Source organism: Varanus komodoensis, unplaced genomic scaffold (assembly GCF_004798865.1).
Source record: "Varanus komodoensis strain SLA01 unplaced genomic scaffold, ASM479886v1 scaffold31, whole genome shotgun sequence".
NCBI classification, from domain to species: domain Eukaryota; kingdom Metazoa; phylum Chordata; class Lepidosauria; order Squamata; family Varanidae; genus Varanus; species Varanus komodoensis.
Window position 1 is genome coordinate 9,357,729 of NW_025335780.1, and position 20,293 is coordinate 9,378,021.

The window sequence follows — 20,293 nt, forward strand, 5'->3', positions numbered from 1 at the left end:
GTGTGTGCTAAAAATGATTTCTGCAGAGAATTCAACATCCAGGTACACCCCGCATGCTGAAGCTGCCCCTCTGTGAGCACGGACTCAGCCCCACCATTTCCTTTCCAGCATCGGCCATGGGAGGGTGTTCCACCTGTGCCAACCCTAAAGCTGACTGCTGCCGGGTTGAAACCAGTGCTTGGATTTAGTTCGCAAACCGTGGTTACAGGCAGTCCTGCTTATCTGTAACGGGATACTGTGCTTAGCCCAGTGAAAGAGCAAAGGAGAATTTATGCAGGAAGCAGAATACGGATCTGCAGGAAGCTCCCGTGGTCGAGTACGATCAGTACAATGGTAGCAATTCGCTTGGCTTGCCCACTGAAAATGTACTGGGTGGAACCAACTGGGGCGCTTCCATCTTTGCTAACATGCTTGCTGCCTACATATTCTGTCCTGCAGGTGGTGGGTTTCGTTGATTCTGTTGTGTAAGTGGATATACTGCTTGTGCAACAGATTTAGCCCTTTTCAGTAAGCGAAATGCTCATTTCATTATTGCCAACCTGTCCCATTCAAGAAATGAATGCTTTCACTGGTTTTCACGTTGCCCTGAAGACTTAAACCTTTGTTCTGCAAGCAGTGGGTGGGTGCCATATACAGACAGGAATTGGAGGAATTGTCAGAGGTATAAGTGCCCATTGAGTCCAACCCCACTCCTTTTAAAAGGCTCACACCTTCTATTTTTCATTAAATGATGAGAAAATGTTACATCAGCAGAGGGCCTTTGTGGTTTAAGTGTTTTAAGCCTGTGCATTTGGTAAGAATGTGAATGGTCATCAGTATGCCAATGACGTTAGATTTTGTTTTGCACCATCATCTGGTCAGGGTAATGCAGTGGCGGTGCTGAGTGGGTGTCCAGCTTTAGTAATGGGCCGTGTTAGAAGTAACAGATGAAAGCAGCATCAAGAGAGAGGCTCTGTTCAACTGACCATGGTGGTGATGTTTATTTATTTGTTTATTTGAACATTTCTATGCCGCCCCTTGCCGAAGCCTCGGGGCGGCTTACAACACAATAAAATACAAAAATAACAATATAAAATTAAAATTAACAATATAAAATAAATAAAAAATATAAAAGAAGTCACCCTGGCCAGATAAATAAGCAAATATTGTTAACAATTAAAATGACGTTTAAATAAAAAGGTCTTCGCCTGGCGCCGAAAAACAGATAACGACGGCGCCAGGCGGACCTCTCTGGGGAGCGTGTTCCATAGATTTGCAGCATAAGGGTCCTGTTAGACTTGACGCTTCTCCCATGTGCTCAAATGAACTCTGGGGCACAGACTGTCCTAGGTCGAAGTCTCTCTACCATCGTGTATCTGTGCTCCAGTAGCATCTAGGCTGAACTTCATGGAGCTACCTTTGCATATTATTCAGAAACTTTGGTTCATAATGTGGCAGTCAAGTTGCTAACTTGGACTTTCTAAACATATTGCACCATTTCTTATATGAGGTGAGACACAGAAATAACCGGATTGTGCTCAGGTTTTCCTGGAAAATCATCTGGAGGTCAGCTAGACGTACATCATAGAACTTTATCTCCCCCTACACGCCCTCTCAGACCGCCGGCTGGCTAAGTATATCCGATGAATAGCCCGGTCAGTATTTGAACTATACTCGCTACACGTGTTGCCACGATAATGCTGGGGGGAAAATCAAACAGCAGATCAAGATTGTACTCCCACGCACAATGCTTTTTCCGTAAAGCAGTTTTTGAGTGGGAAAAACATTCCTGTCCTCGATCATCCTCCTTATTCACCCGATTTAGCTCCCTGTGATTTTTACTTGTTCCCAAAAATCAAAAGTGACCTGAAGGGAACACATTTTGCATCAGTGGATGAAGTGAAGGCAAAAACGGCAAGCCTGTTGAAGAGCCTCACGCAAGAAGACTTCCAGCACTGTTTCAATTAATGGAAAATACATATGGAGCAGTGTAGAGATTGGGAAGGGGAGTATATAGAAAGTGACCATGTTCAGAATGCTGTAATTCATCAATACATATTTTTATTACTACTCTGGTTATTTTTGTGTCACACCTCATATATATACTTTGACCATCTTTGTTTCCAGGCACAGCTAAAAGTGTTAAACAGCTTGGGACTTGGCTTTCTGAAGACAGCATAACAATTTCAACATGCCCATTTCCTGGAGCTATAGACAGGGTTCAGACAACATGCACTGCGCACTGTGGGTTATTTAATCTTGAATCTATGGCAAGCCATGGTGGCTGCAGGCCATAGTTCATATGAAACCCTGTGGGTCTGTGGGTCTTACGTTGTGCTAACCTGGTGAATGTGAATCCTGTTCAGACCAGCCTCACACAACCCTTGCATAAACCACGATGATTGTTTAGCCCTTGCATAACCCAGGCTCACTACTTTCACACAGCATAATGATCCCTAGTGCTGGTTACATATTCAGAATTGTCACCACCTATCAGGGTCCAGGATGGAGGCAGCAGGAATCAAAACAGAGGCACCAGGACTCAAGGCAGTGTGTTGCTGAATCCAAACACTATCAAGAGTCTGGTAGTTAAGTCAGGGGCAGGGGCATAGTCAAGAAATAAGCCATAATCAGCAACCAGGAGGTTAGGACAAGGATGTGGTCCTGAACAAGCCAAGGTCAAGAATGATGAAGACAAACAGCAGGGTGCAGGTACCTGAGGCAGAGTAATTGGGCAGTGTCATGCGCACTGACTCAGAAGAGTCTTTGGCACATTTGGAGAAGAGGGAGATGCAGGCTTCATTGCAGGAAGATGTATATTTGGTGCCTGCGATTCAAACGCCCCACCCCCCACTCCCTGACGAAGCTCTTCAAAGAGAAGAGGGTGCAGATGGGGGTAGGATTTAGGGAGAAACTGAAAGCGTACAGCAGTCGGAGGTCCGTCGGGAGGTTGCCGAGGGAGCGGTTGGGGCATCTGCTGATAACATTCTTGAGAACACGGGAGTCAACCTTGACTCAGACGGGGAGTTAGCAAATGCGCGCTCTCGCAGATGTGAGCACAGATTGTGGCAATTGGAGGCAAGACAATGGGAACGACGGAGGGAGAGAAGTTTGTCGGACTCGCCCATCGAGGGACGGCCCAGGCAAGTTAAAAGTATCCTGTGAACTGATCTCATTCAGAAAGAGAGGACCACTTCCTCATCATCGTTAGCATAATCTCTCGTGGTTGTAATTGATCATTTTATGTAGAATAAAGATTTATTTATTCAGGGTCAGGCAATATGCAGGGGCTGAAATATACCACAACAAATAGGAAGCCCTGTGTTGCTGAGGCAAGACAACCAGGCAGGAACCAAAAGTAGCAAGGACCAGGCAAGGCGCAAGAGCTCAGCCACACCACAGCTGCCAGGAAGACCTGTGGTCTTGCTGAGGCAGTTTCTGGAGGAAACAAAACCTTCTCCCAGGTATGCAAGCTGGTGCTCATAAGGAGGCTGAGGGCTCCAGCGGGGCCCGGGACCACGGCAAGTAGTGTGGAGGTTGTTCTGGCTGGATGTGGCCTCCAGATGGAGCTGTGGAGCAGCCCCACTGTAGGCTGTAGTGCCATGTGAAAATCCTATTGTCACAGTCTCTGCTTTCTTGTGCCACCTCCTGATGCTTACTAGGTGGCAACTGGCGAGATTTCTTTCTGCGGTAAATTCCTGTTTGCCAAATTCTTTCCCCAGAAATTTGGTAATCCCCCTCCCCTGCTTTGGGCATCTAATTAAGACTCTTCCTCTCCTTCCCACCCTAAAATATCCAGTGTTTACGAATTTCCCTATTAGAGCGTTGCGGCTGTTTGTGGAAGACTAAGTGTATCTTCCGTGGTTTTGAATCACGACTCGACAACGCTTGCCAGTTCTGACATCAAAGTAAATACGTTTCATAAAGCCAGAAGGGCGAAGCTCATAAAAGCAGGAGGAGATACAGGTGTACAAGCTGAGGAGGTGCCAAACTGTGGTTTGGCATTTAACATCTGAACTGAAGCCCAAACTGTTAGCTCTGTACTTAGCTGGTCATTTCTAAGATAAATATCTGCCCATTGAAGAATTCTGTTCGAACTACTAATTAGTTCTTCAGCTAGGGTTGTCCGAAGCTTGCATTTGTCTCCATCAGTCCATTGTTGCAGTATTACCTGCTTTCCTAGTGATAATTTACAGTTATTTACAGGTTTGGCTTATTAACTTCCTCTCATGAAACAGGGAAATTTAATATAACAATCTGTATCCGAAATGGTGATTAAAATTATCCTTATCTACTGTTGCAGTACATATGTGCTGTTAGAATTTTATAACAGTTACAAAGATTTTATGAATTCAAATTTCCCATTTTGCGAACCTATAAAAATAGATTGAAATGGGAAATCATAGCAACAATAATTTCAGCTTGAATCCAATAGCATAATAAATATTGTTTTGTTTTTTTTTTTTAAATGGAGGGGAACTTAAGGAAAGAGAAAATATTCCACCCTTTTTAATGCTTTACTGGACTTTTGATCAACAGGTTTTGTAATTAAAATTACATGGTGGGATTATTTTTAAATGAAAAATATTTCATTGGTTTATATTTGAAAAGAAAGCAAACATTTATTATACTTTACATTTATTCTATCTGTGTTGATTTTTATTTACCTTTAAAACTTGGCAGAAGTGGATTAGAAATATTTTATCCAAAAAGCTTTCAATGTTATTCATAACTTGGCTTAGTATACTAGCCCATTCAAATGAAAATAGCTATATGGTTTGTAATCTTGTTGGCAGTTAATCACTGTAATATACTATTTCTCCAGTTTAATAAACTTCCAGTTTGAATTATTAGAAAGATAGATACCATCAAAGACACATGGGGCAGTTGAATATTTCCAGGCTATATTGGACTATTATACTAAAGCTGTAGTAGGTACCTTTGAGTGAGCCATTCAGAAGAAGCCAGAACCTTCCATTCAGAGCTCATGCACCCACCCACCGTCCTGGCAGTGTGATACAACACATCATTCACCATCTGGGCAATATCCCACAGTGTCATTCCACAAAGTCCAATAACACTAGTGGAGCTTTCTTAATCACTCCATTTCTCGAATGGTTGTGCATGGCCGTTTTTGTCACGATTGTGGCAGAGGACTGCAGACCTAATCTATGATCCTGAGCGACCCCCCCCCCCATTATTAGGATGGGAAAGTAATTCAGCACGTATGGTGGAATTGTTTTTTTAAATATGTTGGCCTGGCTTACATGACGGGACGGGAAAGAAGTGGTTTCTTTCTTGGTCTTTCCTGCTGCATCATCTTCATTATTATCCTCACTGGGCCATGTCATCTAAACCTGGTAAGAGGGACAGCAGGTACGGGGTACACACCACCCTGCCAGCCATGACTTGTTCAGACATTTCAGCAGGTTTGGCAGCCCGCATTCCACGGCCCCTTGGTATGTTGGGACAACATGGCAGCCCATGCCCAATGAGAATAATTATGGGGACGAGGCAGTGTGTGACCAGCATCTACAGGACAGGAGCCAGAAAGTCAGCCTGGCTTCTTCTCCTTCCCTGATTATGCAAACCCCACCAATATGTCCTTTGGCTCTTGAGTTACTATAGCAAGGACAGAGCCAAGAAGAGGTGCACTTTCTCACCAACGAACACAAGGAGATTTATTTCCAATCAACACACATTGGACTGCACTGTAAGCAATCATAATAAAATTAGTTGTTATGAGTTTCAACAGAACTTCGTCTTGCCTAAAACTGTATGTCGCTAGATTAAAACCTCCATCAGGCTCCAGCCAATCCATGTTTTAAGTTGCTTTCACCATCCAGTGAAACCAGACAAGCAATTATCTCCATCCTTAGCGACAAACTCTTTTTGCTGGCGTGCACAAGCAGCATCCTCCCCCATCCCACACAGACCAGGAAGAAACCAGGTTAAGCCAGTAGCTAAGAGAATAGGGCAATTAGTTCATCATTCAGCAACTGGCAAGCTCACACGTAGGTGTGACACAGTGCGTTGCAAAGGGATGTATCTCACGTTCTGGGTTACCTTTAAAATTAATTGTTTATATTATTAGTATTATCATCATCACATTTATTACACTGCATTTTCCCACCTTTTTCTTCTTGTGGGGAATCCAAGGTGGCTTATGTAACTCCATTTTATCCTCACAACAGCACACCTGTGAGGTAGGTTAGGCTGAGAGTGACCCAAAGTCACACAGTGAGCTTTATGGCCAGGTGGGACTGGGATCCAGATTTCCCAGGGCCCAATCCAGCACTCCACCACACCACACCGGCTCAGTTATATACTTCAGTTGAATGAAACTTTCATGATGTAAACCTTAGGAATTCCTTTGCTTTTTAGATCTGTATGAATGTTTCTTCAAACAGTAGAGGTGAGGTATCTTTATATGTTTTTTGCTTTTTAAAGAACAAGATCTGATCACGTAGTGGTTAATGAATGTAGAATGAATCATCCGTATTATAGGACAGCAAACATACAAAGATTTTTTTTCAAAAATGTTTAAAAATGTGGTGTACAGCTATGCAGTAGTCTAAAAATGAGTGAGAGATTTGCTTCGGTTCATTTTGCCCCAGAATTTGCTGAATTCATACCTGCCGGAAGAGAGCGTGGACCCAAAGACAATTAATGGTCTAAAGTCTGTATATATCTGTTCTAAAGTTCTCTTTCTCTTAGGGGTAAAGGTACAGGTTACATGCAATTTTGTTAGTGTGAAAAACCAAAGAAATCTGTGACTGCTGATTTTAGGCCAAGTGATTTTGGGAAGTGTATGCTTGTTCCATGAAAAGGATGGAAACCAGCTGTGTAGGTCTTGCCTTTCACTGCGTTTCTTCCCACAGGACTGCAGATGCCTCCTTGCAAAGTTAATGAAAATTTTGTTGCATTGGAGTGGAAATTATTTGTGGAGGAGGAAATGGTGGGCAGGAAAAAGGTTGTGTGCCTCCTGCTACTTTTCTACTGCAAAGTTACAAATAACCATATTTTGCCTTGAAGAAGCAATCACGGGGCTTTTACTGCTCACACAGGTGGCTCTGTCCCACATGGCTTTTGAGACATCTGGAAGAACTTTTATCAACTCTACATGCGTTGAAGTTTTGGATTTTCGAGTCAGATTGAGCAGAAGTGTTTTAACCCCAAATATCTTAAATGACCAATTCATTGTGTTTTAGGAACCAGTTTTGTTTACCGGAACCATGAGGAAAAACTTGGATCCTTTCAATGAATATAATGATGAGGAGCTATGGAATTCTTTGGAAGAGGTAATTTTCCAGCAACACAGTGCTTTTCAAAGAGCAAGTATATGCATACAGGAGAATTACATTCATGCTGTTTGTGCCTCTTAAGTTAGGTTATCCCTATCCCAATCACTTACTTTTCAAGCATCACTTTCTTTTACAGATAGAATAGGTAAATTCTTAAATATTATCATTTAATTGGTAATACAATTAAATATTTAAATATTTATTATTGTTACATTTAATTGCATTTATATCCTGCCTTTGAAGTGGAAGAAGAATATGGTATTCTTTTAGATGTAGTTTACTCATATTTGGGCATATTGGTATGTCTGCAGGTCCAGCTAAAGGAGGCTATCGAAGAGCTGCCTGACAAATTAGAAACGCAGCTGGCAGAATCTGGTTCCAATTTCAGTGTTGGCCAGAGACAGCTTGTGTGCTTGGCCAGGGCTATTCTGAAGAAGAACAGAATACTTATTATCGATGAAGCAACAGCAAACGTGGATCCAAGGTAAACCTGGGTCTCTGATAATCTACTTGCAGTGCTCTTACACATCGTCCACAAACCCTTCCTCAACACCTGTGGTTCTTTACAAAAGGTTATTCGGAGTGAGTAACTTGGATTCACATATAACAATTAACTACAGGCCAGCTTTACGTTCCTGTGTTCCACCCTCCCTCCTCCTCTGACTCATTCAAGGAGATCTGAAGCATAACTTTTGATTCAGGGAAACAAGGGAGGGTTAGAAATCATGGTTTGAACTTGGCTTGTGTCCCTAAAACATAGTTAAGGCTAACTGAGGTTTGCCTGGCATTTTACATAATGATTAATTGCGCATAAGCACATTCACATAATGCTAAACCATAGTTGGCTTAGAATTGTGTCTGCATGTAATCAATGAGTGAGCTAACATTTTATGTACTCTCGTACTTAAAAATGGTCAAATAACTAGATAACAGAATAAGGCTCAGTATCATAGGCTTTGTTTTGTTCTTAAATCAAGATAGAACCCCCCCTTTCATTTTCTCTCATTGATTTTTCATATACTTGTAAAAAACACTCTATAAAGTTAGCATGTTTTAGTCATGCACAAATGAGTCACTTCATGGAGTCATGATTCATTTTAACAACATCCCTGTAAATTTGTCATCTTTGTGAAGGTTGAGAGAAAGGGCTTTGTACACCTTGTGTGTGTGTGACAGAGAGAGAGAGAGAGACAAAGAGATAGAGAAGAAGGAAGGGGTTTTTTAACTGTTACAGAAAAATGACATTCGTATAATAATTATTGCTTTCCAGGTTTTAATTGTAATTGTAATTGTTTTATTTATTTACTTCTGTGAGCCATCCCGAGGCTATGTAGCAAGGGGACGGCATATAAAAACTTTAAATAAATAAATAAATCCCTAGCTAACACTTAGAGCAAGACGTATTGGATAATCTGTGCCTTTATCAGATTAATGGAAGTATAATGTCTTTTCCACTTCACCACACTAGGAATATTTCCTGTTAATAAACATACGCATTCAAGCAGTCTTGGCTAAACGGAGCTCTGCAGATACACATTGCAGTAACACAGTTGTTAGCTAACAGAATTTTGGCCATGGAAATGCAAGTTGCAGAAGATGTTGTGGTGGCAACATGACCTTCTTGTTGGTCTTGTTTCATCCCTGAAATTTAAATGTCCCCTTCCCAAAACAAACAAACAAACAACTGTGCAGCTCTCATAATATCTTTTTATGAAAGTTATACCAAGTTCGTGTAGAGCACCACTGTTTTGAACTAACCACAGAGATAACAAGTTAGACATAAAGATGGATAGAAAATGGCTTGATTTACTAACCATGGTTTAGATAGTTAATTCTACTTACAAAGTAGCTAAGTTGCTGGTATCTTCCTAGATGCCCTTTCTTGGAAATGAGTTTTATTTGACAAGCAAACCATGGATTCACAGTCTAATTTTCTGCCTGTGTTTAACTGTGGTTTAGGTATTTCTAGTTAGGTTTGTTTTTCTTAATAGTGGTTAAGTATTAATTCTGCCCATAAACTTTCTGTTCTAGCAATACATAGGTATTTTAAATGCTGTGCATTTCATCCAAAGCCTTAGCATTACAGCCCATTGTTTGAATTATGCAAACATGATATTTAACATACGATGTCAGATTAGCTGAAGGAAAGAAGGGTTGCAGAGGGCACAATCTTCTCCAAAAAATGTTTGCAGAGAACTTGGAAGTTCTAGGATTTTCCTCCATGCTTCATTGCAGTAACCTAAAAAATTATGATATATCTTGGAGGCTACATTTAGAAAAGATGGGCAAATGCAAGCAAATCAACTGGAAAGGAATGCCCGATCTAAAGGGAAAAATTATGTTACTGTTTGTAAAAATTGTTAGTTTCATTCTCTGGAAGTGAATCTAGAAAAGAAAACTTTATGGAAGGTAGATTTGTATTAACTTCATAGCTGCAAATCTTTTCACATTTGCGTATGGTTTTGATTGTAGAACAGATGAACTGATTCAAAAGACAATCCGTGAAAAGTTCTTGCAGTGCACCGTGTTGACTATTGCACACAGACTGAACACCATCATTGACAGCGACAGGATTATGGTGAGCAGCATGTTTAAAAGCCTGTTCCTAGAGCTGGAACTGTCTGTGCTTAATTTGGGTGGCTTTAGCCTTTGAGAATGCTAATGGACAGAAACAATGTCCATATGCAAATATGCTATTAAGGCAGGAGCATCAGATGATTTTTCTTCAGTCTGTGAGTCCAGCTTACCTTGGTTTCACAATTTAATTAACAGACATGTGTGTCAGCAGATGTGAAGCAGATTCAGTCAGTAGCCTTACTGCAAAAAAGCCCTAATGATAGTCATGTTGTTGAAATGCTATCTGTACACCTGCTATTCCAACTGACATCATTAGCAGTGGCTTTTTATTCCAAGATCCTTTCCTATGGCCCAGAAAGGACCTGTTAAGGTCACTTCATGCTGCCTCCACTTTAAAAGGTTCTCACAGAGCAGGACTGTGAAGGAACTCTGTGTCAAGCTCTGGATATCTTCTGCCAGTAGGATAAGGGACTGGCACAGTTGGTTTTCCCTTCCCTGTCACCCCAGTCTTGGTCATATCCCATTCACTTGAAGTTCACAAATACATCCCTCTTGTATCCAGTCATCCACTGAACCCTTATTTGTTTCCTCTTGTTCCCAAACTTGCCCTTTTAACAGATCATCTACTGTGCAATATACAACCACTTTGCTTCCAACCATTCCTTGCAGATTGGAAATGCTCAGTGATTTCTCAGGTTTTCACTCATTAAGTCTCATAAACAAGTATGGTTAGAGAGTGCTATTCCAGCAGGGCTGGTTTCTTTATTCCCTTCAGTTTCATTAAATATGGCATAGTCTTAATGACAGCTAATTGCTCGTGTTTGATTGACCCTGTTGCTACAAAATAAAAAGGAAGACAAAGACATCTCCTTTCTCTGCCTATTATTTGTTCTCTGATTACTGAAGATGGTTTCTCTTTGTACTTCAGGAATTAGTGTGCCATTTCTGCCTTTTTATTATGCCCTTTCAACCAATGGTTTACAGCCCAAACCTTAACAGCACTTTTCAGCCATCAGCCCTATTAATTATGTGATGCCTGTGTTGGTGAAACATTGTGAGGATCATAGGCTAGTTTCTGCACAAAATCGTTATGCTCTTATTATCCCATCAGGCTTGTATTAAACTTTGTTTCCATAGCCCCTGTTCGCTATTTTTATTATCTCATGGTTGTTGTTTATCCATTTGTTGAGATCCATTTTCAACCCACTGCTAGGAAATCCTCCCTTTATATTTGAAAGGCAGAGAAGACTAGCCATAAGATTAAGGTCGCAATAATTTTACAACAGGCAAAAAATAAGTTACCATGATGAAGCTGCTTAAAATAAATGTCCTCCCTTTATTTTATGTGCTAGATAGGAAAAGGATGTTCCTTTGTTGGATATAAAGATGTATTTGGGTCTAATACACCACATAATTTCCCTTCTAGCAATTGACAGGAAAAAGTCACCCCTGTATAATATTTCCTTGTCACAAATATTCATATAACCTGAACCTAAACCGAATATCTGTGATAGTCTGTTGATACAGACTTTTAGCTTGGAGAGTCGATATACTTTGTATACTTCACGCTGCCATTCATTAGATACATAGATACAAATACTAAAGGTGTGCAGAATTTTTGCAGGAAAAAAAAACAGCTCAGAAGAGCAAGAGAAATGTTCTCTAAAAGCATACATTTCTGTTCCTGTTCTCTACCCTTCTAGGCCACTGCTTTGGTATCATTTGTCCTCCTTGCATACCTGCCAGCACTGCTTTTTTCTCCCCACGTGACCCCAGACGATCATTAGTGTTCAAAGTTCAAGTCTCTTTTCTCCCCGTTTGTCTTCTCTAGCAAGGCTGCAAGAAATATTATTTATTTATTTATTTATTTATTAAAACATTTCTATGCCGCCCCTTGCCAAAGCCTTGGGGCGGCTTACAACACAATAAAATACAATAAAATACAAAAATAACAATATAAAAATTAAAATTAACAATATAAAATAAATAAACAATATAAACAATATAAAAGAAGTCGCCCTGGCCAGATAAATAAGCAAATACTGTTAACAATTAAAATGATGTTTAAATAAAAAGGTCTTCACCTGGCGCTGAAAAACAAATGACGACAGTGCCAGGCGGACCTCTCTGGGGAGCGCATTCCATAGATTGGGCGCCACCGCAGAGAAAGCCCTCCTCCGGGTGCTCACCCTCCTAATTTCCTTCATGGAGGGCTCCCAGAGCAGGGCCTCTCCCGCAGATCTCAGAGGGCGGGCGGGCATATATGGACGTAAGCGCTCCTTCAGGTAACCAGGACCCAAGCCGTTAAGGGCTTTATAGGTCATAACCAACCAACAACTTGAATTGGGCCCGGACTTCAATGGGAAGCCAGTGAAGCTGACGGAGGACTGGAGTCATGTGAACATAACGCCCCGTCCCCGTCAGCAGCCTGGCAGCTCTATTTTGAATCAATTGAAGTATCTGGACCGTCTTCAAGGGAAGCCCCACGTAAAGCGCGTTACAGAAGTCAAGGCGGGAAGTCACCAGCGCGTGTGTCACTGTCGCTAGGCAGTCGTACTCCAGGTAGGGGCGCAGCTGATTAATCAGCCGAAGCTGAAGGAAAGCGCTCCTCGCCACCGCTGTCACCTGAGCTTCCAATGAAAGCTCCGGGTCGAGGAGTACTCCTAAGCTGCAGACCTTGTCCCTAAGAGGGAGTGCAACCCCATTCAGGACCAGGTCAAATCCACCCTCTCCGAAGCCCGATCCGCCAACCAACAGGACTTCCGTCTTGTCTGGATTGAGCTTCAGTTTATTGGCCCTCATCCAGCCCATTACCTCAGCCAGGCAGCGGTTCAGCACAGCCACTGCCTCACCTGGATTGGTGGAAAACGAGAGGTAGAGCTCGGTATCATCAGCATACTGATGATTCCACAGCCCGCACCTCCTGATGACCTCTCCCAGTGGTTTCATGTAGATGTTAAACAGCAAAGGGGACAAAATGGAGCCCTGTGGTACTCCATGGCATAGCTGCCATGGCGCAGAGCCATAGTCCCCCAGCACTATCTTCTGGAATCGGCTGTTGAGATAGGAGCGGAACCACTGCAAAGCAGTGCCTCCGACCCCCAATCCCGCTAGCCTATCCAGAAGGATACCATGGTCGATGGTATCGAAAGCCGCTGAGAGGTCCAGAAGAACCAACAGGGACGCACTCCCCCTGTCCTTCTCCCTGCACAGGTCATCGTGCAGGGCGACCAAGGCAGATTCAGTACCGTACCCGGGTCTGAAGCCAGACTGAAATGGGTCCAGATAATCAGTTTCATCCATGAGTGCTTGGAGTTGTCCCGCCACCACCTGCTCTAACACCTTGCCCAGAAACGGGATGTTGGCCACTGGTCTATAGTTAGTGGCCATCTCTGGGTCCAGTGATGCTTTCTTCAGGACCGGTCGGACTACCGCCTCCTTTAAAGGGGCAGGCACCCGACCCTCCCTCAGAGAAGCATTAACCACTTCCAAGATCCAGGTCCCAATCCCATGCTTGGAATTATTTATTAACCAAGACGGACAAGGGTCCAGTAGGCAAGTGGTGGGACGTACTCGTCCAAGAACCTTGTCCACATCATCGGGCCGCAATAACTGAAATTCATCCAATAATTCTGGACCAGATGGCAGCGTTGGCGTCTCCCCAGAAACCTCTGATTCATTAGATTGGGCTAACTATGGTGGCTTATTTCAATAAACCATAATTAACATTCTATATTTAAACCATATTACCTTGCTTTTCATAAGTTTGTTACAGCTTATGGACATAACAAAAAATGAAAACGAAAACAAAAAACAGTAATCAGTTGAGGACTGAAGCAAATTCTCCGTTTTTATAGCTCCATCTTCCCCTTCTTTCATGCACTGCTTGGGGTGTCCATCATATGTTTGGAAAAAGCACATACTGCCATTGTTGTTCCCTCCTCAGACTAGTTTAGAATGGAAATAGAAAATTATACATCAGGATGTTTTTTCCTATTTCGACGAGAAAGAAAATCCCTCTCTGACCTAATTAAATTTTTGTGTCAGTGAAAACTATAAGCGCGTGCTCTCTCTCTCTTTCTCTCTCTCTCTCTGTCTTTCTCATTTCTGATCCAACCAATAATTAATGTTCTCCACGTAGGTTACAAAACTAGAATCCTTCACCAGGATATGGCTTCCTAGCAGTAAAAAGATTGTTTGTATATGTGACTATTTATACGTGTGTCCCCTGCATGCATTTTAAAGTAGTACAGTCCAGAGAGGTCTACATAGAGTACCTGTTTTGAATACATGGATCCATCTTTTAAGGGATTTTGGAAATCTGGTGCAACAGATGTTCATAGCCTTGCTGTTCACCCAGTTCCTTACCAGAGAAAAGGAAATAGTAATGGCCTAGGTAATTTCTAGGTAATGTTAGAAATCGGTACTGGAAAGCATTTTACCTGCTGTTTATATCAAACAAATGAAGTAGAAAATAACTCAGAAAGGCAAGTGTGGCTAGTTCAAATCCTCAATCAACCACAAAGAAAATTATATGTATTCTCTTAGAAGTGTAAAAACTTGAAGCAAGAAAACCTGAGAAGAATTTATTAAAAAGTGTTTTCTCTAAATGAAGGCAAAATCATTAAACCAACATTCAGGAGAAATGTTTTATTGTACCTGCAGTTTAAATAAGCAATATTATTTTAACATTTTTGCCTTTAGGTAACAGGGGTGTAAAAGAAACCAGAAGTCTTGTTTCTTTCTATTTTGAGAAAGCCATGAGCAAACTGTATGAGGTTGCATCTCTCTCTCTCTCTCTCTCTCTCTCTCTCTCTCTCTCTCTCTCTCTGAGTGTGTGGTGTGGTGTGGTGACTGAGCTTGAATCAGAATGACGACTCACCTTCATTTTTCATCAGCTTTGATTTTATCTAATGAAAGGAGCCTCTTGAGAGAACAAAAGGAATAGAAGAATGTACTGTACACCAACTACAGACAGAATTGGCCTTAGGAGCTGTTTAATTCTAGTTTATTCTTTCCTCCAAAGTCATACTTCTGGTTTCACAATCCCAGTCACGCCTTCAGGAGAGTGTATCCTCAATATCTTTCTTTTAATTATAAATATGCTTATCATACTTCAAACAACTCAGAATCATTGAGAAGATCTGTATTGTGTAAAGTGATACTGTCTTAAGACAATCACATCAATGAGTAATAACACTCCGCTCTTATTCAGCACCTTTAATCTGGGAATCTGAAAGCTTGTTACAAGCATTAGTTAATTAATTAAACTTCACAACACTCCTGCCAGGTAGGACAATGATTGAAGACCTGTTACATTCAGAATTAGAAAAGATCTATTATTCTCCTCAAGTGATAGGCTAGTGTTGTTAATGCTATTCAGTACAGGAATATATGTAGAGACAGAGCAAAAATACTCTGGATTTTTTTAAAAAAAATCTATTGTGTGGAAAAAGCTTACAACGTTTGGGAGGAATTTTTGACTCAGAATTTTCTATTGTCATGCTGTGTTCTCTCTCATATGTTATTAGTGAATAAAAAGCTTTACTCTCCCTCTTGCTTTTCCACACTCTTGTTAGTGATTTTTGGACATAAAGAAGTAGCTCTCATAATGCTTCCTTTATTCTGATTACTTAAGACTCAAATTCTTATTTATCATGAGTGACTCCACAGAGTTGCTATTTATAACTTCCTTTTGTTTAGCAGATTTATTTTAATGGACTTTTTATGTTCCCAGTGTTCTTTTAAACAGGAAGGGAAGAAACATTTTAAGAATTTTTGATAATTAAAAACGTTGAGCTTTGGATATCTGTTTTAGAGAAGCATTGGACGTTTATAATCCACATAGTTGTGGCCTCTTCTAGTGCAACATTATCCTTCCTTCCTTCCTTCCTTCTGCGATACCAACCATTTGGCATCTGAAGTGCCCCTTTGGAGAGGATTCTGCAGCCTGTTGGATACAAGCTCAATTCACACCGGTCCCTAATCAGGCCTTTTGAGACTGAGCTGATCCATATGAATTAGGCACATGTCCTTCCAATGTTGCGTTGTCCATTGCATGGGACAAGCAGAGAAGGGAGATGAAGGAATCTTTCGGAAGGTTGGTCACCATTAATTAAGTGATCTTAGAAACAATAGGTACCTGGCCAGTTGTCATATCATTTGCCTATCTGGTGTCCGCTCCATGTAGCAAAGTCGAAGTTTCTCATTTATTTATTTATTTATTTATTTATTTATTTATTTATTTATTTATTTATTTATTTAGAGCATTTTTTATGCCGCCCCCTTCACAAAGAGCCTCGGGGCGGCTTACAAAGTCATGACATGATAGGAGATCATTTTAACTGGAGATGCTAGATACTGAGCCTGAGACCAAATTCATACAAAAACATGCTCTCCTATTCAATGACCTTCTGACTAACAAATGTGGTAAGCTTCCAAAGATACCCAGCATTTCCAAGAACGTAGTTTGAAAACATGGTTCTACATTATCTGCCAAACAAAGTATTATTTTATAAAAGTAATGAGAGGCTTTGAGGTTTCACGCTGATCAATCACGCAATGCCTTTCCAGGGTTGCTACATTCCAGGGTTGCTACAACTTTGCAACCATTTATTTGACAGTGTATATCTTTTGAAATGTCTGTATTGATTGTGTTACTTTGCACTGTCTAATTAGTTGTTCAGCACCATGAACGACGACATAGAAAACATCCTGCAGACAGTATGTAGATACGCTTTGCCATGTAATTTCATTTTGACCTAAATCTTTTCAGTCAAGATCTCCTTCAACTGTGTATATCAACTTAACCCAGCTTTCCCCAACCTGTCACTCTTTATGTGTCAAACTGCAGTCCCATAATCCCCATCCAGCATATGCTGGATAGAGTAATGCAAGTTGTAGTTCAACACATTCTGGCTGCTGATGGTGGGAGCTGACCCTAACACATATGGAGCGTTAAAGGAAGGCTGACCTAAATGGCGCTAATATGATAGAAATACAGTGTGCTGCATTATTTCAAATCGCATTTGGAGCATTCTTAGAACCTTAGAGTGACATGTCCTGCAATGTATTTCATATGGCAGTTTTTCCTGGATCAGACTATGTAACAGAGAGCTGTGAAGTCACATATGCTTATCCTTTCCTCTCCCACCCACCCCAAATGTATAAAGAAAACTAGTATTTTGGGGAGAACACTCAGCTTAGCAGTTTTCATTGTGCAAAATGTATTCTTCATGGTGGGACCAGGAAACTTTTCGTCAATTTGTCATCTGTCAAATTAAAAGAAAAAGATACTTTAAGGGACAACATTTTAACAGATTTTTGTAGTCATTCTCTAAATAGACACTTTGAAATCAACAGGTATGCTCTGAAGAGCTTGATTTCATTTCCCTATTCAGTTAATTTTCAGATAAGAAATAGTACAAGTGAATGAAATCTGTAACCTATGCAGCGTTTGAAACTGCTGTCCTGGCCGATTCAGATGGAAGGAAATTAACTAATTTCCGAATTAACTAAGAAGAGATGTATTCTGGCCTTCATGTGAAGTGTTTGCCCTCTCATCAGAAGGTTTCAAGGCTGAGCCAGAATCGCAGTGGCAGTTTCCAAGGGAGGCACTCCAGCTGAGCTGGGAAATGTATTTGAATTGATGATTTGCCTTGCCAAGCAGAAACCACACCTCACAGACAAATTGGCACCACTAAAAGATCTCCTGACAGAAAGAGCCAGGCTCAGAGTTTCAATGGGACGCCCAGAATGAGTCTGTCTTCATCAGAACAAGACACATAATTGATACTGTTCACACCTGGTCCCATGTTGAAGTTTGTGTGAGATTATTAGCCAAGGCTTGGATTATTAATTTATTCAGATCTATAATAAATTAGCAGGCTGATCTTCCTTGGATGAATCCTGCCACCCCCAAGAATGAAACTAGGTGGGGAGAATTCTTGTGTGGGAGAATGGTTGTATTATTATTATTGTTAAGAGGCCGAAAGGAGAAAAAAGAGAAAAGAGAGAAGGACAGAAATGAAGAAAGAAGGAAAACAGAGTGGAGGAAAATGGACTTAGGTTGTTGTTATATCTCATTAATTCGCCTCTGATTTATGGCAACCCTAAGAATTGAATGTCCTCCAAAAAGTCCTGTCTTGGCAACCTTGCCCAGCTCTTGTAAATTCAAGGCAGTGGCTTCCTTTATGGAATTGATCCATCTCTTATTTTGGAATGGACTAATACATTTAAAAAGTAATATTATATTGTAAGCCGTCCAGAGACGACAGTAATGGACGGCCTATAAATTTCCTAAATAAATAAATAAAAGTGTGGATCATGTATTGCTGTTTAGAATTAAAGGGAAGGTCCTGAATCTGAAAAAATACATTAAAACTATTGAATTGGAGTATGGGCATATGAAATGTTAGTTATGAATACTAATATTTGGGTAATAAAAGGGGCTTAGTGAACTAAAGATTATCCAGGCATGCTGTCTTTGTCTTTGTTTTTTGTTTTTGTTTTTGTTTTTTTGTTTTTTTGCAAATTCCACAATATAATAGTTATTTGACAGTTGGATTGACTGGGTACAATATTGGCTTGATTGAGCTAAAATAGAATTTCCAAATTTGTGTGATTAATATTTAATTATTTCTTATCCTTTTATCCTTTAGTTCAGGCTCATAGGGAGTATGTGAGAACAGCAGCCCAAAATGTAGAATACATCAAAGATGTAAAAATCACTCTTTCTTAAACTAATTTTTAAAAAACAATATCCTCAGACCTAGAACATTATATCCACAAAGCAACAGTCACATAATCAACTGCAGTTAAAAATAATTCAGGTGGCACCCACCAATTTTATAGAAAATACTGTGAAAGGCCATTATTTTCAGGAGGTTTTAGAAATACCTGAAGTGAGCTGGCCCACCTAGTCTCCCTTAGAGAGGAGTGCTTAAAACAAAAGAGAAGGGTCTTTCTTATTTGACTCCCCACAAATTCTGATATCTGGACCTCTTGGGAAAATTGTACAGCTTGCAGATATTCATTTGGGGAGATGTACTTCCTGCAGTTCTGGACCAAGGAATCAATTTCCAGGCCAAAGTGCTGGTTTGGAGAGGTAGCAAGACAGTTCTTTGAGGACAGATATAATACGCCACATCAAGCCAATATTATGTGACCTGACCAGCTTGTTCATCTTGCAACAGTCTGGGCCAGCTTCAATTTCCAAAGGTGGCTCTGAAGCATCTTCAGGTATAGTATGGCATAAACTAGCACTGAAGTTATTGTGGCAGAGGATCTTAGATTAAGTATCAAATTGGATCTAATTGTGTTATTAGAACTCAAGAAATAGTAAGAAAGTAGGCACGTATTAGTAGATAATAGAAATAACATGAAACAGTATCTTGGCAAGCTAAAATCACAGAAGCAATAGCAAAACTAAAGGTATTTACTGAATATTAGCAAGTAGATCAGCTTTCCTGCAGACTGCTTGCTGCAAAGGGAAAACTGCGAGAAATGCCCTGCTTTCACCCCCCTTCCACTACATCTCGCCTGTCAAGACAGGAGGGAGCTGAAGACGGGTGTGAAAACAACAATGCTCATACGAGAGAAGGTGATTCTTAAGGTAGATTGGCCCCAAGCTGTTTTGCACTTTAAAGATGAATAATAATAATAATATTTCTATACCACTCCACAACCCACATATCACATTAAAATTTTAATGTGCCTCTTTGAATGCGTTGCAAGCATATCCAACATTTTAAATGTGCTTCTTCAATTTATGCATCCAAAGTTGGCCAAACACAACAAAAACTTCAGTCCTGCCCTTCCTTTATGGCACTGTATACCAGTATTTTACCATTTTAGCAGAGTCTGATTCTTCACAGATGCCAATTTTTTTGTTAAATGTTCATATAACAAGTGCAACAGAAACATTTTTCTTCAAGCCTCACCATGGTGAAAACTTACATTACCTCAGTTTAGTTTTTAAACTAAGTTTAGGACTAAACACTGGGATATGAAGAACTATAAATAAATTAGCTAAATGCTTGTGTAAGAGCATCCATCCCTCATTTGACCAAAGGCCTGTTTGGCCTGGTGTTCTTTTCACAGTGGCTAAGCAGATGCCTTGGGAAGCAGTAGCCCCCTCCTGCTCATAGTGCCCAGCAACTGATATTCGGTGGATGCACATGACACAACATGCCACATGGAGTATTAGCTATGCACTGTGGTTTGTTTGCCCCAGAGCCCATGAGGTGCCCAGTGGATGCTTGAGCAAATGGTGGCTCCCCCGTCAGTCTTCCCACGAGAATACCATGGGAGCACCAGTGTTCTTCCCCTCTCAGCTGCTGCTTATAAGAAAGAAAACAGGAGTGTCCATCAGGGCAGCCTACTAAAGAATAGGTGGAATTGCTGAAATGATGCTTCCTGCCACAACAATGAAA

At 40.8% G+C, this 20,293-nt stretch overlaps 1 protein-coding gene across 5 annotated transcripts in view; it reads left to right on the forward strand.

Annotated features, from left to right (window-relative positions):
- ABCC4 (ATP binding cassette subfamily C member 4) overlaps positions 1-20,293 on the forward strand; it is a 166,134-nt gene that overhangs the window by 120,373 nt on the left and 25,468 nt on the right. For all 5 annotated transcript variants that reach the window (XM_044437824.1, XM_044437822.1, XM_044437823.1 and 2 more), the window contains 3 exons: positions 7,191-7,280; positions 7,595-7,767; positions 9,756-9,861. In XM_044437824.1, coding sequence (XP_044293759.1) covers positions 7,191-7,280; positions 7,595-7,767; positions 9,756-9,861 — 369 coding nt within the window. The remainder of the gene's footprint in view (positions 1-7,190; positions 7,281-7,594; positions 7,768-9,755; positions 9,862-20,293) is intronic.